Source organism: Myotis brandtii, unplaced genomic scaffold, assembly GCF_000412655.1.
Source record: "Myotis brandtii unplaced genomic scaffold, ASM41265v1 scaffold294, whole genome shotgun sequence".
Classification (NCBI taxonomy): domain Eukaryota; kingdom Metazoa; phylum Chordata; class Mammalia; order Chiroptera; family Vespertilionidae; genus Myotis; species Myotis brandtii.
The window spans coordinates 270257-285042 of record NW_005361238.1 but is presented as its reverse complement, the minus strand read 5'-3'; the positions used below and the strand labels follow the sequence as shown (position 1 = coordinate 285042).

General features: G+C 49.5%; 1 protein-coding gene across 1 annotated transcript; it reads left to right on the top strand.

Annotated features, from left to right (window-relative positions):
• The first annotated feature begins 1586 nt into the window (after positions 1 to 1586).
• BOLA3 (bolA family member 3) lies at positions 1587 to 7382 on the top strand. Its single transcript, XM_005869425.2, has 3 exons — positions 1587 to 2068; positions 3971 to 4059; positions 7144 to 7382. Exons 1-3 carry the CDS (start codon positions 1858 to 1860, stop codon positions 7207 to 7209), a joined length of 366 nt encoding a protein of 121 aa, XP_005869487.1. The 5' UTR covers positions 1587 to 1857; the 3' UTR covers positions 7210 to 7382.
• Positions 7383 to 14786: the final 7404 nt, after the last annotated feature.

The window sequence follows — 14786 nt, the reverse complement described above, 5'->3', positions numbered from 1 at the left end:
TCATTCTTTCACTCGTTGATTCATTCGTTCAGTGGTCCCTGCAACCGGCATTCGGGGAAGTGTCAGGACCCGGTGCGCTGGGGGACCCCCAGAGCCGGGTGGAGGTCGGGCGAGGGGGACAGACACCCCGACACCCCGGTGCAGCGGCACGGGAAAAGCAGTGCTGATCTATCGAGCCGCGGGCATCGGAGTCCTAGCCGGAGTCACGGCGCGGGTGCCGGGCATGTGGCGGGGTCTGGACTGTGGGAACGTCCGCCGGCCTCGTTGACCTTGACCCGCACAAATCCCACAGTCCCGGCGTCGAGCCCAGCAGAGGGCACTCACCACGCGCGCTCCTCATTCCCTCTGCCCCTTTCTGATTCATCCCTTCCTCGCTTCACCCACCTCTTTCCCTGTCCTCCCTTGTGCTTCCTGCTCCCCCGCTGGCCTTGGACCCGCTCCCCAGGCAGGTCTACGGGTGACTGTCAGCGTGGCCCGGCGGCCGCTGGGGATTTTGCCAGTAGGTTGCCTGTTTAAAGGCCGCTGCCCACACATCTGCTACGCAGGAGAGGCTTCTCCTGAGAAATCTGCAGCGCTGACAACCACTGCACTCCTTAGTGGTTGCCCTCTGCCCGCCACCCCATTTCTCTCTGCCTTTGTCCCCCCCCCCCCCTCCCCAGTCTTACCCAGATCCACAACATTTTCTCCCTTCACACAGCACTCAGTGTAAGTCCAGCTCTTTCTGCTGACCTGCATTTCAGCTGCCTGCTGGACTTCTTTGTGGGTGTCCAGTAGGCATGTCTTGAATTGTGTGATCCTTTCCCTGCTCATCCATCCATCTGTCCATCCGTCCATCCATCATCCATCCCCAGGTCCTCCGAGGGCCTGCCCTGGCTCAGCCCTGGAGGGCTGCAGTAACAGGACAGACTCGGTCGTGGCCTTTGAGACCAGGTGGTCATTTTAAAGAAGGTGCCCTGAGATTCTATCACACAGGACCCTGCTCTGGGCCATCAGGAAAGGCCTGAGGGTGGTCAGGACTGAGGGTGGGGGGAGGTCCCTTTAGCACCAGCACGGGATAAACAGTGCAGGTGTTCCCCACCTGCCGTCCTCCTCCAGTCAGGGACCCGAGCTGGCGCTGCTGCCTTTGCCTCTTACCTGGGCATCTTTCCTGGCGAGCTTCAGAAGACACCGCTTTGTGCAGGTGGCTTTGGCACCAACATGCCTGACTGAGTCCAACATCTTTAGCCTGACATTCAAGGCCTGTCATACCCTATATTACGCCTCCCTTCTCAGCATCAACTCAGCCAAGGGGCTGCTGGCCTGGTTTTCTGCGCCTTCACCCCTAAGGACTGAGACACGCTCCCCCGGAAGCACTGGGTCCCTGTGGTAGCCATTAGAGGAGGGGGAGAGTGGTTGCCAATGGCAAATAATCTAAAAATGTTTCTCCTTCAGGTGGTTTAATAGAAGTCTGCTTCCCCCCAGTGAGAATTCATGTTGCAAAAGGTCACTGGCTTATTGAACAGTAGGTCACAAGGTCATATCCCACTGGAGAGGCTGGAATATTAATCAGGCCTAAAGGGTAGGTGGCATTTGGCCCCACCAGTGCCTGGTCAGTGGCACCTTGGGCCAGCGGGGCACAGCTGCCTGGCCTCTCCCAGCTCTGCATTTTACTAATGGATCCAGCCTTGGGCATATTACTTAATGCCAGTTTCCTCACCTGTACAGCTGGCATCATGATAGTATCTTTCCCAGCATCATGGCAAGTCAGACATCTGTTGAATTAGGTTTGGGACCTTGTCTCTAGAGTCCAAATGAGTTATTTACAGTCATCCCCTCCCCCAAGAAAGCTGATTCTGCATCCCGGCAGGTGGTGGGGAGATGGCAGGTGGGTCCTGCACAGTGGCCCCCTGGGGGCAGCGTCATCCTGCTCAGCCATGCCTCTTCTCTGCCTTCTCTGTCCTGTGGCAGCTTCCTCTTCGCTGCACCCAGCGGATGTTTGCCTCGCAGACTGACGGGGAGCTCAAAGTAACCCAAATCCTCAAAGAAAGCTTTCCTCGAGCTACAACTATCAAAGTCACTGACATTTCAGGTAAGGTTTCCTCTTCTTCCCGCTGAGTTTGATAGGATTTTGTTCTCTGGAGGGGCAGGGGGCAGGGAGGGGGCGGTGGGCTTAGCAAAAGGCACTTGATTGCTCCTTAATGCGGGTGGCTCTGGGGCAGATGTGGAAGAGGGGCTACAGAAACATGGAGGGAGACTGTGGGGATGAGTTCCCTCTCCGTCACCCCTGGGCTCTGGTCCGGCCTTTAATTTGACCGCCAGGTGGGCTTTACAGAAATTCCCCCACATTCTCCTGATGCCCTCGAACGTCAGAGCTGGAGCGGACCAGGGGGAGTTTGTCCCTTTGAGGAAAGTAACTGCCTCCCTTTCCTCACGGAGAGATGAGCCCAGGGAGGCCCAGGAACCTGCCCAGCCCCTCACAGGGAGGAGGCGGCCAACCAGGACCCAGGGCAGACTCTGGCCTGAGCCGGTTTCCTGCCCCAGCCAGACCGTGCATTCCTCAGGCCGGCTGTGTGGTAGGAGCTGACTGGGCAGTCACCTCCTGCACCCACAGGACGGGGGAGATAGGGCCTTTTGCCAGACACACCCATGCGGGGGGCGGGGGGGAGCTTGGCAGTGGGCGGGCACCTGACTCCCACACCCGGACTCGGTCTTGGCCGCTCTGCACAGCCACAACAGCCCACAGTCTTTTCTGAGAACGTAACATTGGGAGGTTTAGAAAAAAGTGTTGTTCTGGGAATAGAGATGAATCAATCTGAAGATCCTTTGGAGTGGGAGGTGGGGTGCGCACTCTGCCGGGGTCTCGGCAATGCTGAGGCCTTGATATCACCAGCCCTGTACCTGCCCAGGCCCACGTAGGGCAGAGCCGGAACTTGACCTCCTGTCTGACTCTGCCCAGCCTGGGGCCGAGTACAGAAAGGGCATTGAGGCTGGCAGCCTTGGTTTAAGCAAAGCTTGGACTCAGGGCTCGTAAGAGAAGGGTAACAGAGCACTTTGCACACAGTGGCCTGGTGTAACAGCACAGGGGGAAATTCTCTTTCTCATCAGTCACAGCACTAGCTCCCCAGCCATGTGGAGACAGAGCTTGGTCAGGGTGTGGATGAGTCCACCACAAGCTCTGCCTCGAGCACTTCACCAGAAAGCTGCTCCCTCCCTGCCGAAGCCCTGATGAAACACTCGGTGCTGCTTACAGAGCAGGAGGCGCTGGAGAGAGACCCGCCTGGCGGCCAGCGGCCAGCGGCCAGCGTTGTTGTTGTGGTTGTTAATCCTCACCCGAGGATATTTTTTCCATTGATTTTTTAAAGAGAGTGTAAGGGAGGGACGGAGAGAGAAAGGGAGAAGCTTCCAAGTGAGAGATTGGTTGCCTCCCAGGCATGTGCCCTTGATTGGGAATTGAACCCGTGACCCTTCTGTTGCTGGGCCAACTCTCTAACCATTTAACAACACTGGCCAGGGCTGCAGCTCCTATGTCCCTGTCTCTCTTGCACATCCTTGTTCCTTTCTTTTGGGTAGTATTCTAGTTTTCAAACCAAATTTTAGTGTATTTTTGCACTAAAAAAAGCAATTGCTGGTATAGTTTGAAGGTGGAACACTGAAATTCAGTCCCTCCCACCCTCTTCCACGGCATTTTTTGGCTTAATAAAAGGAAATACCAGGAAAACCTGCATTCGTGCCTTATCTTTCCTCCCCCACAAGTGATAACCCTGGGTGGGGCACCTGCCTTGCAAAAGGAGGAACACGTTTTGGATGGGGGCAGCCTGCCAGGAGGTGTGTGTGCTCAGACCCTAAGCCGTAGCCTGCTTCTAACAGTCTTAGCAACTTTCTGCTGAACAGTAGTATTCAGACCTCGAGACTGTGCGGGACTCCACGGACCTGCTGGGCTGTGGGGCCCTGACTTAATAATGGAAACGCTTTCAAACTGCGTTTATTTCAGGAGGCTGTGGGGCGATGTATGAGATCCAAATCGAGTCAGAAGAATTTAAGGAGAAGAGGACTGTCCAGCAGCACCAGATGGTAAATCAGGTCAGAGAGGAACAGCGCCCCTTTGCCCCTCCACCCCTGTCCCTACATCCGGGAGGGCCTGCCAGGCGGCATGGTATTTGACTGGCAGTCGTAGGAAAGAATAATGCAGTGCCACAGTCATGCCAACAGGACCCAGGACTGAGAAAATGTAAGCGGGAACTATCTGGAATCCATTGTGGACAATTACGGCTTCTTTTCAAAACGGAAAACAACCCACCTAATAGTTTTGTTGTGGTTTTGTATGAGCCAGTGCTTACTGTTGTGGTCACATATTGGATAGTACTGGTAAATGTAGGCATGCCGAGAGATACGTTTTGTAGATTTGAAGATTTTTTGAGCCTCTCTCCAGGACTGCTTTACAGATTGGGGCACAGCATGGCTGAGAATTGCTCCGGCTGCCCCAGACCCAGTGACAGACACCATAGGGGCCTGAAACATCAGCTTTAACCAGACAAGGCCGGTTTACTTATTATCTACGCTTATTTTACATGGAATTAATACAAGCCTTGACCCTGGGACGTTTCTGTAAACTGGCCGCCTTCAGCAGGGATATTTGGCATCATTCTGGAAGGTCTTCAATGTTGTGAACTAGGTTAGCGTTTGTAAAGCACTGCTTTGGTCATGAGGGCCCCTCTGTGACCCCTTCTACATCACGTTCAGGTGTCCCAGGTTGCTGTTCCAGGCGCCACCACCTGTCTTGGCACACACCCTCCCTTGGCCCCTGCCCCGTGGTCTCTGTGCATGAGCTTCGCCCAGATCGGACCTCCTGCAAGGTGCCCTTCCTCCCTCCTCTGCCCAGCTCAAGTGCTGCCTCCCGACCTGCCTGGCAGGGATGAATGCCCTCCACCCTTGACTCCAGCATTGTCTGCCTTGTATCCAGGGATACTAATGCCCCTTGGCCCTGTCAGCCCTGTGTGGGCTGGTTCCCTTCTAAATCTGTCTTTGGATCATCGTGGAGCCCAACCCTTCACTCGCACGCGGACACCTACGGCCCGAAGGTGCCAGTGGTCTGCCGGGCTTTCGGGGATGGAACAGCAACCACTTGGCTCTTCCAATGGTCCCTGCTTGGTTCCCTGTGGATGGGGAGCCCCTGCCACTGCAGCTCACACTCCTCCACCCTCAGGAGTGAACTCACCATTCCTCTGGGCCCCTGCTGACTCGTGGGCCAGGCCCCCAGGGGTGCCAGGAGAACAAGTGTTTCTTCCCTTGCATCCTGTTCCCGCCTGGGGAGCAGCCGCAGGGAGGAGAGTGAGCACTGACCTGGCTCTCCACTTCGCAGTGGGATCTGAGCCTTCGTTTCCTCTTCGGCAAAGATCGCATGAGGTATTGCCCACACGTGCCCAGCCTCGTGCCGGCATGTGGAAGGCATTTGGTAAACAGCAGTTGCCCTCTCCTCTTCTCTGGCCCCTTTCCTGTCTGGTGCTCGTCACCTGGGTCCTCACGAGGGTGCCTCCGCCTGTGTCTCCCCAGCTCAGAGCCCTTCCCTGTGCATCCTGGTTGCCCACAGAGTCCAGTCCCACCCTCCCGGCCTGGGATCACCAGTCCCTGTGTGGCCTGCCTTAGTTCGCCCCTCAGATACCTGACTGGAAGCCAGGCTTTTCCTGGGGAGCCACGGTGCGTTCCCAGCCTTTCCCCACCTTGTGCTCCTGGGCCCGATGCCCTGTCCCTCTCTGCCCATTCCATCCCCAGCTGTCCCGCTCCTGGGCTGCCTCCTGCACGAGTGGCCAGTTCAGTAGCAGACACTCCCTCCTGGGAACACCCACCACAGCCCTGAGCCGGCTTGGGGTCTGACAGCACCCATCACTGCACTGAGTCAATTTCTCATGGACTTGTGTTACTTCTCTTGCCTCTCTCATCATTTTCCCGTGGCTTTTCCATCTGTGTCCCCAGATGAAAACCGGTGTCACACCTGAACCACTCAGGCTGGGTCAGGGGCATAGCTCCCTCAATGCCAGGCCAGTTGGCAGTCCCACCAGCAAGCAGCACACAACGTGGAAAGCAGCTGTTCCCCAGGAGAAGGGAGATGGCTGGACAGACTGGGGGGGAAATGTCCACCCCACTGTGATGGTCAGATTTGGGCCTAATGTAAAGGACGTGGACTCTTCCTCTGCATTGATTATACACTCCCGTGGTCCACGCCTCCCTGGGCCCAGTAGCTTTCCTCTTGGCAAGCCAGAGAAATGAATGCAGTTTGGCTGTGGTGGCTCATTCAGGTTTGTGCCCTGGTGCTGAGTCTCATATTTGACAACTTTATTTTTCAAGTAAAAGTGGGCTATTTGTGCTAAATAGTCTGGTTTTAAAGAACAGCTGCTTGATGTTTGAAATAGCAAAACACAAAAAACAGCCTAATAGTTCATCATGATGGGCTGGGCTGAACAGTTATGATAGATCCATACGCCAGGCTGACGCAAACAAGGAATGTGCTCTTTATGCCGATACAGAACGCTCTCCAGTGGTGAGGGAGAAAGCAGAGTGTAGAACAGTGTGTTTAAAGTGCTACCATTTTGTTTTAAAAAGGTAATGTGGGGGGGGGGATATATATTTATATTAGCTTGACTATGCAATGTTGAGTCTTCGCATAGAAACTAACAGCAGTTCTCTATTGGGCAGGGGTTCTTAACCTGTGGGTCGCGACCCCTTTGGCGGTCGACCGACCCTTTCACAGGGGTCGCCTAAGACCATCCTTCATATCAGATATTTACATTACGATTCATAATAGTAGCAACATTACAGTTATGAAGTAGCAACGAAATAATTTTATGGTTGGGTCACAACATGAGGAACTGTATTTAAAGGGCCAGAAGGTTGACAACCACTGCTATTGGGGGACGGAGGTGGAAACTGGGGGATAGAGGGCAGGTGTGGGAGGGAGATGTCACTATATGCCTTTTTAGGCCTCTGATTTTTGAGCCAGGTTAGATTCTGATTTAAAAAAAGAAATAGTTTTCCAAAAAATGGGAAAAGTGCTGCAAGAAGGTGCACAGTGTCTTACAGATAGAGAGCTGTATGAAGATACTGTCTGAGGGACTCATTGTAGCCAGTACCATATACAAAGGAAATGATGATGCTCTTTTCCTTCCTTAGGCCCTAAAGGAAGAAATCAAAGGAATGCACGGATTGCGGATATTTACCTCTGTCCCCAAACACTGACCACGCCCTGGCTGCATAGATGCTGCTGCTTAAAACCTTGGATGAACTTGACCATTCTTTCCTAGGCATTTGCCAAAAAATTTATCTATTTTGTTCATAGACATTTCCATGTTATAATTATAGAAGATTATGTTATCTATTTAGATGTTAATTAAAGGCAACAGATAACTGAGTCTTTTGAGGAGTCATTAATAACCCTTCTAGTTCCTTTATTTTAGGAGCAATGTCCTTTTGTCCAGCGTGGCCTTGTCCTTGGACAGCTCCGTCCTGCTGCTGGAGAGGCAGGATGGAGTGCTAGCTACTTTTGTCTTGTCATGAGACCTCCTTGTTTGTCATCTATGAAATGGCTCAGGCCTAATCTTATCGAACAGAAAAGAAAAGCCCTACCTGGTTTGGCTCAGTGGATAGAGTGTCACCCTGCGGACTGAAGGGTCCCAGGTTCGATTCCGGTCAAGGGCCCATGCTTGGGTTGTGTGCTCAATCCCCAGTAGGGGGCGTGCAGGAGGCAGCCAATCAACGATTCTCTCTCATCATTGATGTTTCTATCTCTCCTTTTCCTTCTCTGAAATCATTAAAAGTATATTAAGAAGAGAAAAGATCCTTTGGTTTCGCTCTTCCCATAGTTTACCACTCTCTTTCCCTCCCCTCCTAACTTCTTCCGAGAATGATTTTGGACCCTCGTTTTCTTACTCCCTGGATAGACTCAGGATTTGGTGCTGCCTGGATCAGGATCTTTGTCCTGTGTTTGGAGATCCCCACCTCTGCATCTCGGGGGAGGTGGAGCCCCACTCCCGACAGGAGCTGAAAGGCTTGCTTTCCTAGCTCTCTTGAAAGTAAGGCACAGGCAGATGTAGACTCAGCCAGGCAGCTCTGCCCAGGACTTTGAATTGGGAGCCGGTGACACCAGGAAGCGGGGGCAGTGGTGCATTGATTCTGGCCGTGACGGGTAACTGACACACCTGTGTGTTACTGGGAGGACCGAGGCATTTCACATGTTGAAGTAAGGGTTGATGAGCCAAACTGCAGAAAGGATAAGGGTACAGCTAAATGGCAGGAACACCAGTGCCACCAGGCCTTTGCATCTGCTGTCTGCTTCTCTGCAGATCAGTATTATTATTATTTTTAAATTTTATTTTATTTTATTTTTAAATATATTTCACTGATTTTTTACAGAGAGGAAGGGAGAAGGGATAGAGAGCCAGAAACATCGATGAGAGAGAAACATCGATCAGCTGCCTCCTGCACACTCCCCACTGGGGATGTGCCCGCAACCAAGGTACATGCCCTGACTGGAATCGAACCCGGGACCCTTGAGTCCGCAGGCTGACGCTCTATCCACTGAGCCAAACCGGCCAGGGCATATTATTTTTAAATTTTAAATTCTCACCCAAGGATGTTTTAAATTAAATTTTAGAGAGAGAAGACGGGAGAGAGAGAGAAACATTGATGTGAGAGAAACAATGATCGTTCGCCTCCTACATGCGCCCTGACTGGGGAACCCAACCTGAAACCTAGGTAGGTGCCCTGACTGGGAATCGAACCTTCAACCTTTTGGTGCATGGACGATGCTCCAACCAACTGAGCCAACGGGCCAGGGCAGGTCAGCATCATTATCACTCACTTTGCATTGGTGTCTACCATATAGTGGTGATTATATTGCTAGTAGCTCTTAATTTTTATATATATATATTTAAATTTTATTTTTCAATTACAGTTTACATTCAATATTATTTTGTATTAGTTCCAGGTGTACAGCATAGTGCTTAGACAATCATATGCTTTACAAAGTGTTCCCCCTAATATTTCCAGCACCCACCTGGTACCATACATTAATTTTTATATCGTAAATGTTGCCCAGTCAGCATGGCTCAGTGGTTGAGCATCAACCTATGAACCAGGAGGTCACATGCCCAGGTTGCAGGATCAATCCCCAGTGTGGGGCATGCAGGAGGCAGCTGATCAGTGATTCTCATCATTGATGTTTCTATCTTTTCCTTCCTCTCAATAAAAATATATTTTTAAAAAATATATTCAGGCCAGGAGAAGGGCATACTTTCCTTCCAAGTTCAGTTCAAAAATGCCAGGGAAGGCCTCTGATCTGCCCCTCTTGAATCAGGAGCCACCCTGGACCAATCAATCAGCTGGAGTCTGAGAATCATGTCTCTAGACTCTGGAGAAGGAAGGAGCAGCTGCCAGAAGAAGTTGGACTTCTGTTCTCCACAGAAGAGGCCGGAACAAAGCAACAGGTGTTCTCGACTAGAGGAAAAGGTATTGTGGCCTTGCTAGCCTCCTAGGAGTCTGGGGATGTCAGAGAAATTCGCCTCTCCTCTGCTTCACCCCACCCCACCCACCCCAGGGGATGCTCAGGCCCAGTGAAGTGTGTCAATTCTACCAGTTCTGCATGTCTGCGTCCAAATCTGGCAACAAGAAATTTTTAAAGTAGCCCTCCCAAGTTGTTCTTCCCTCAAGTTAAAAGGAAAATTGGAAGAGGAATCACCGGGTTTATTTTTTAGTTGATTAAAAAAGACGAAGTTGCTCCTTTTAGTAGCCAGAGTATAACATGGCATCTGATACAGCCAACTCCTAGCTTTCTGATTAAGTGCTCTGTGGAAACTGCTGAATTATGAAAGATGATATGTTTTCTGAGCTAAGTGTCTTTAAAAAACTGTACGGTTTTCCAGTGGAAAATTCAGAGTCCTGCCCTAGCCGGTTTGGCTCAGTAGAGTGTCAGCCTGTGGACTGGAGGGTCCTGGGTTTGAATCCAAGGGCATGTGCCTCAGTTGCAGGCTTGATACCTGGCCCTGGTTGGGGCACGTGCAGGAGGCAACCAATTGATCTATCTCACATCGATGTTTCTCTCTGTCTCTCCCCTTCTCTTCCACTCTCTAAAAATCAATGGAAAATATCTTGGGTGAGGATGAACAACAACAAAAGAAAATTCAGAATCTTGAGGTAGGTGCTTGCTGACGAGGCAAGCCACTAAAGGGAGCTGGCCTGTCCACAGCCCTCCCCCAAGCCGGTTTGTTCCAGGGGTTCCTGTAGGCCCCTCTCACCCCTGACTAGACCACCCAGCTAGCGGTCATGGGGTCAGCTGGCCTGCAATCCGGGAGAGGACCTGGGGCCACACAGCCCCACCCAACACTCATCGTAGCAAGGAGTCAATACATCCAATTCCCTTTCGTGGGAACCAAACTGGAAAGGGTGACCCAGTAAAGCTCAGGGCAGACAAAGCTGGGCATTCACATCAGGAGAATCCATCAGGTAAAGAGCAAAAGAGCCCTGGGATGTGTCATGAGGTTCTGGGAGTCCAGGTTAAGAGAAGAGGGCACTATAAGGTGGCGTGATTCTCAGTGGCTGTGAGAACCACCTGGGGATTGAAATCGCTCCCACCTGAGTCCCTCTCAGGTCTAAGAGGCTGGCTAGTGACGGGTGGGGAGAGTAGACACACAGAGACCAGGTAGTCAAAGTTAGACTCGGAGAGGATGAGTCAGGCTCCCTCCCCCGGTCCCTCTACCCCTGTAAGGCCTGCCCAGCGCACCCTCTTGTCCCTCCAGGGAGCTTCTGTGCATGCCTCAGTTTGCCTGCTTTCCTCCATCCATCACCCGTCTCTGGGAGCTGCCCCCATGCCCCTAATTCCACAGGGTAGAAGGCGGCAGAGCGCCAGTGCCCCCTGAGCCCGTGCAGGCCCCTGACCTCACCTGGGCGGGATGCAGCCTGCAGATCCGTGGGAAAAGGACACCCGCTGTGACGGTCTCCCCGGAGCACCTGGAGCAGAGCAGGCCCGGTCCAGCGCCGCCCATGCGTTCCTCACCTGTGCTTCTTGGAGAGGCCTCTGTAAGACACGTGGGCACATATCTGAACCCTGGCCTGCGTCCTAAAGAACCCAAAGCACATCTCCCAGCTCTTCCCCTGGGACCCGCGGGAGGGCGTCTCAACTCCTTACCAATGAACCCGACTTTTGACACCTTTTATGGTTGCATTTGCTCTAATAATGCTGGTAGGATTAAGTATCTTAGGCACCTCATTTCAGGGTATTGATCTCATAGGTTGTTGTAAGATACCCTTCCACTCTGAATTTAAAAGAACATTTATGCACTTTCATGTATTTTGAGAAAAATATGTTTATTAGAGAGGCAGAAAAAAGGTACAACTAAAAGATGCCAGATATATTATTTTCTTTTAGAGTAAGAATAAAAAGAAACAATCATGATGACCTTTATTCAAACACAATTTATTCAGAACCCAAGTGTCTATAATCCGTTCATGCGTAGCATCCAGCAGGCACCTCTCCAGCAGTTATAAAAACAAAAGGTCTTGCCCTAGCCGGTTTGGCTCAGTGGCTAGAGCATCAGCTGGCAGACTGAAGGGTCCCGGGTTCCATTCTGGCCAAGAACATGTACCTTGGTTGCAGACTCCATCCCCAGTAAGGGGCATGCAGGAGGCAGCTCATCAATGTTTCTATCTCTCTATCCCTCTCCCTTCCTCTCTCTCAAATCAATAAAAAAAAAATATTAAAAAAAAGGAAAGGTCTTTAAGCAGCAGAATAAGCAGCTAAACAAATGGATAAAAGAGTAAAAAGTTTAAACAACTGAAGTTCAAATAATAACTTTAGGTTTTATTTTTAAACTATTTTTAGAACAGTTTATATAACTTTCTGGAACACTTTTGATTTACAGAAAAATTGAGAAGATAGTACAGAGTTCCTTTATACCCCACACTGTTTCCTCTCTTGAAGGCTTACACGACTATGGTACTTCTGTTACAATTAATGGACCAGCATTAATTCAGTATTGCAAATGAAAGCCCATAGTTTATTCCGATTTCCTTAGTTTTTCCCTAATGTCTTTTGCCAGGTCTGTCCTCCACGATACCACATTCCATTAGTTATCGTGGCTCCTTAGGCTCCTCTTGGCCATGACAATTTCTCAGAATGTTCTTGTTTTTGATGACCCTTTAGTTTATATATATATATGAAGATGTGGGACATTGACTAAACAGTTTAAGATTTTACACACACACACATACACACACACATTTTATTGATTTCAGAGAGGAAGGGAGAGGGAGAAAAAGATAGAAACATCAATAATAAGAGAGAATCATTGATTGGCTGCCTCCAGCACACCCTCTACTGGGGATCGAGCCTGCAACCTAGGTATGTGCCCTTGACAGGAATCAAACCTGGGACCCTTCAGTCCACAGGCCGATGCTCTATTCATTGAGCCAAACCAGATAGGGCGACCCTTTAGTTTTTAAATAGCAGTACATACAATTATATTCCATATGGATGTGTTTGACAAAAAGCAATTTTGAGAAAAAAATCAAGAGCACAAAAGAAGTCACAATCCAGTTGGCAGATTGAAGATGTTTACACTATTCTAAACATTTTGGCAAATGTTAAATAATCATGTCTTAGACACCACCCCAAAGAAGTGCACTGGTGTTATTAAAAATCAAACAACTGCCCAAGGTATGGACATCAGGAAATAACAGCTTCGCCCAGACAGGCTGAGCGCAAGGAGGGCATTGTCTGGGTGAGGGTTGGTAGGTTTATAAACAAGGTTAGGGAGGCAAGGCTTCCCTAACACATTATTGACCTGTAAGTGTATCACTATCAACCTTCCAAGTAAAGGAAGAAAACTATATGCAGAGATTTTCCTTCTCTTATTTAACAGAGAACTGTTAGAAGGAAACAAAGACTACGTTGGGTGAAAATGGAAATTCCTGATGCTTTGGAAATTGTTTCAGTCCTTTTTCTAATACTTCAGACACTGACTGGAGGAATTGAAACTACAAAATATCTTGAACTGGCCCTAGCTGGTTTGGCTCAGTGGATAGAGCATCGGCCTGCGGACTGAAAGGTCCCAGGTTCAGTTCTGGCCAAGGGCACATGCCCGGGTTGCAGGCTCGATCCCCAGTGCAGGAGGCAGCCAATCAATGATTCTCTCTTATTATTGATGTTTCTATCTTTTTCTCCCTCTCCCTTCCTCTCTGAAATCAATAAAGTGTGTGTGTGTGTGTGTGTGTGTGTAAAATCTTAAACTGTTTAGTCAGTGTCCCACATCTTCATCTGTTCTCAGTGCTGAGGCATACAACCTAAAATAATGGTCATAAATCTATGTATACCCCTCCCCCCACACACACTTCTTGCTCTATAACAAACCAATTGAGCTATTTTCTGAATCAAATTTGCAAAAGTCTAAAGGGAAAAAAAAACACCTTCAAAGGACAGGATGTTTTTCAAGGCAGGCCTTTTAGAAGCTACTGTTGACTCACACATACACACACACATTTTATTGATTTCAGAGAGGAAGGGAGAGGGAGAAAAAGATAGAAACATCAATAATAAGAGAGAATCATTGATTGGCTGCCTCCAGCACACCCTCTACTGGGGATCGAGCCTGCAACCTAGGTATGTGCCCTTGACAGGAATCAAACCTGGGACCCTTCAGTCCACAGGCCGATGCTCTATTCATTGAGCCAAACCAGATAGGGCGACCCTTTAGTTTTTAAATAGCAGTACATACAATTATATTCCATATGGATGTGTTTGACAAAAAGCAATTTTGAGAAAAAAATCAAGAGCACAAAAGAAGTCACAATCCAGTTGGCAGATTGAAGATGTTTACACTATTCTAAACATTTTGGCAAATGTTAAATAATCATGTCTTAGACACCACCCCAAAGAAGTGCACTGGTGTTATTAAAAATCAAACAACCGCCCGAGATATGGACATCAGGAAATAACAGCTTCGCCCAGACAGGCTGAGCGCAAGGAGGGCATTGTCTGGGTGAGGGTTGGTAGGTTTATAAACAAGGTTAGGGAGGCAAGGCTTCCCTAACTCATTATTGACCTGTAAGTGTATCACTATCAACCTTCCAAGTAAAGGAAGAAAACTATATGCAGAGATTTTCCTTCTCTTATTTAACAGAGAACTGTTAGAAGGAAACAAAGACTACGTTGGGTGAAAATGGAAATTCCTGATGCTTTGGAAATTGTTTCAGTCCTTTTTCTAATACTTCAGACACTGACTGGAGGAATTGAAACTACAAAATATCTTGAACTGGCCCTAGCTGGTTTGGCTCAGTGGATAGAGCATCGGCCTGCGGACTGAAAGGTCCCGGGTTCAATTCTGGTCAAGGGCACATGCCCGGGTTGCAGGCTCGATCCCCAGTGCAGGAGGCAGCCAATCAATGATTCTCTCTTATTATTGATGTTTCTATCTTTTTCTCCCTCTCCCTTCCTCTCTGAAATCAATAAAATGTGTGTGTGTATGTGTGTGTGTGTAAAATCTTAAACTGTTTAGTCAATGTCCCACATCTTCATCTGTTCTCGGTGCTGAGGCATACAACTTAAAATAATGGTCATAAATCTATGTATACCCCCTGCCCCCCCCCCTACTCCTTGCTCTATAACAAACCAACTGAGCTATTTTCTGAATCAAATTTGCAAAAGTCTAAAGGGAAAAAAAAACACCTTCAAAGGACAGGATGTTTTTCAAGGCAGGCCTTTTAGAAGCTACTGTTGACTGTTCTAGGTTGTTTTTTTGGGGGTGGTGGTGGTGGGGGGGTTAGTT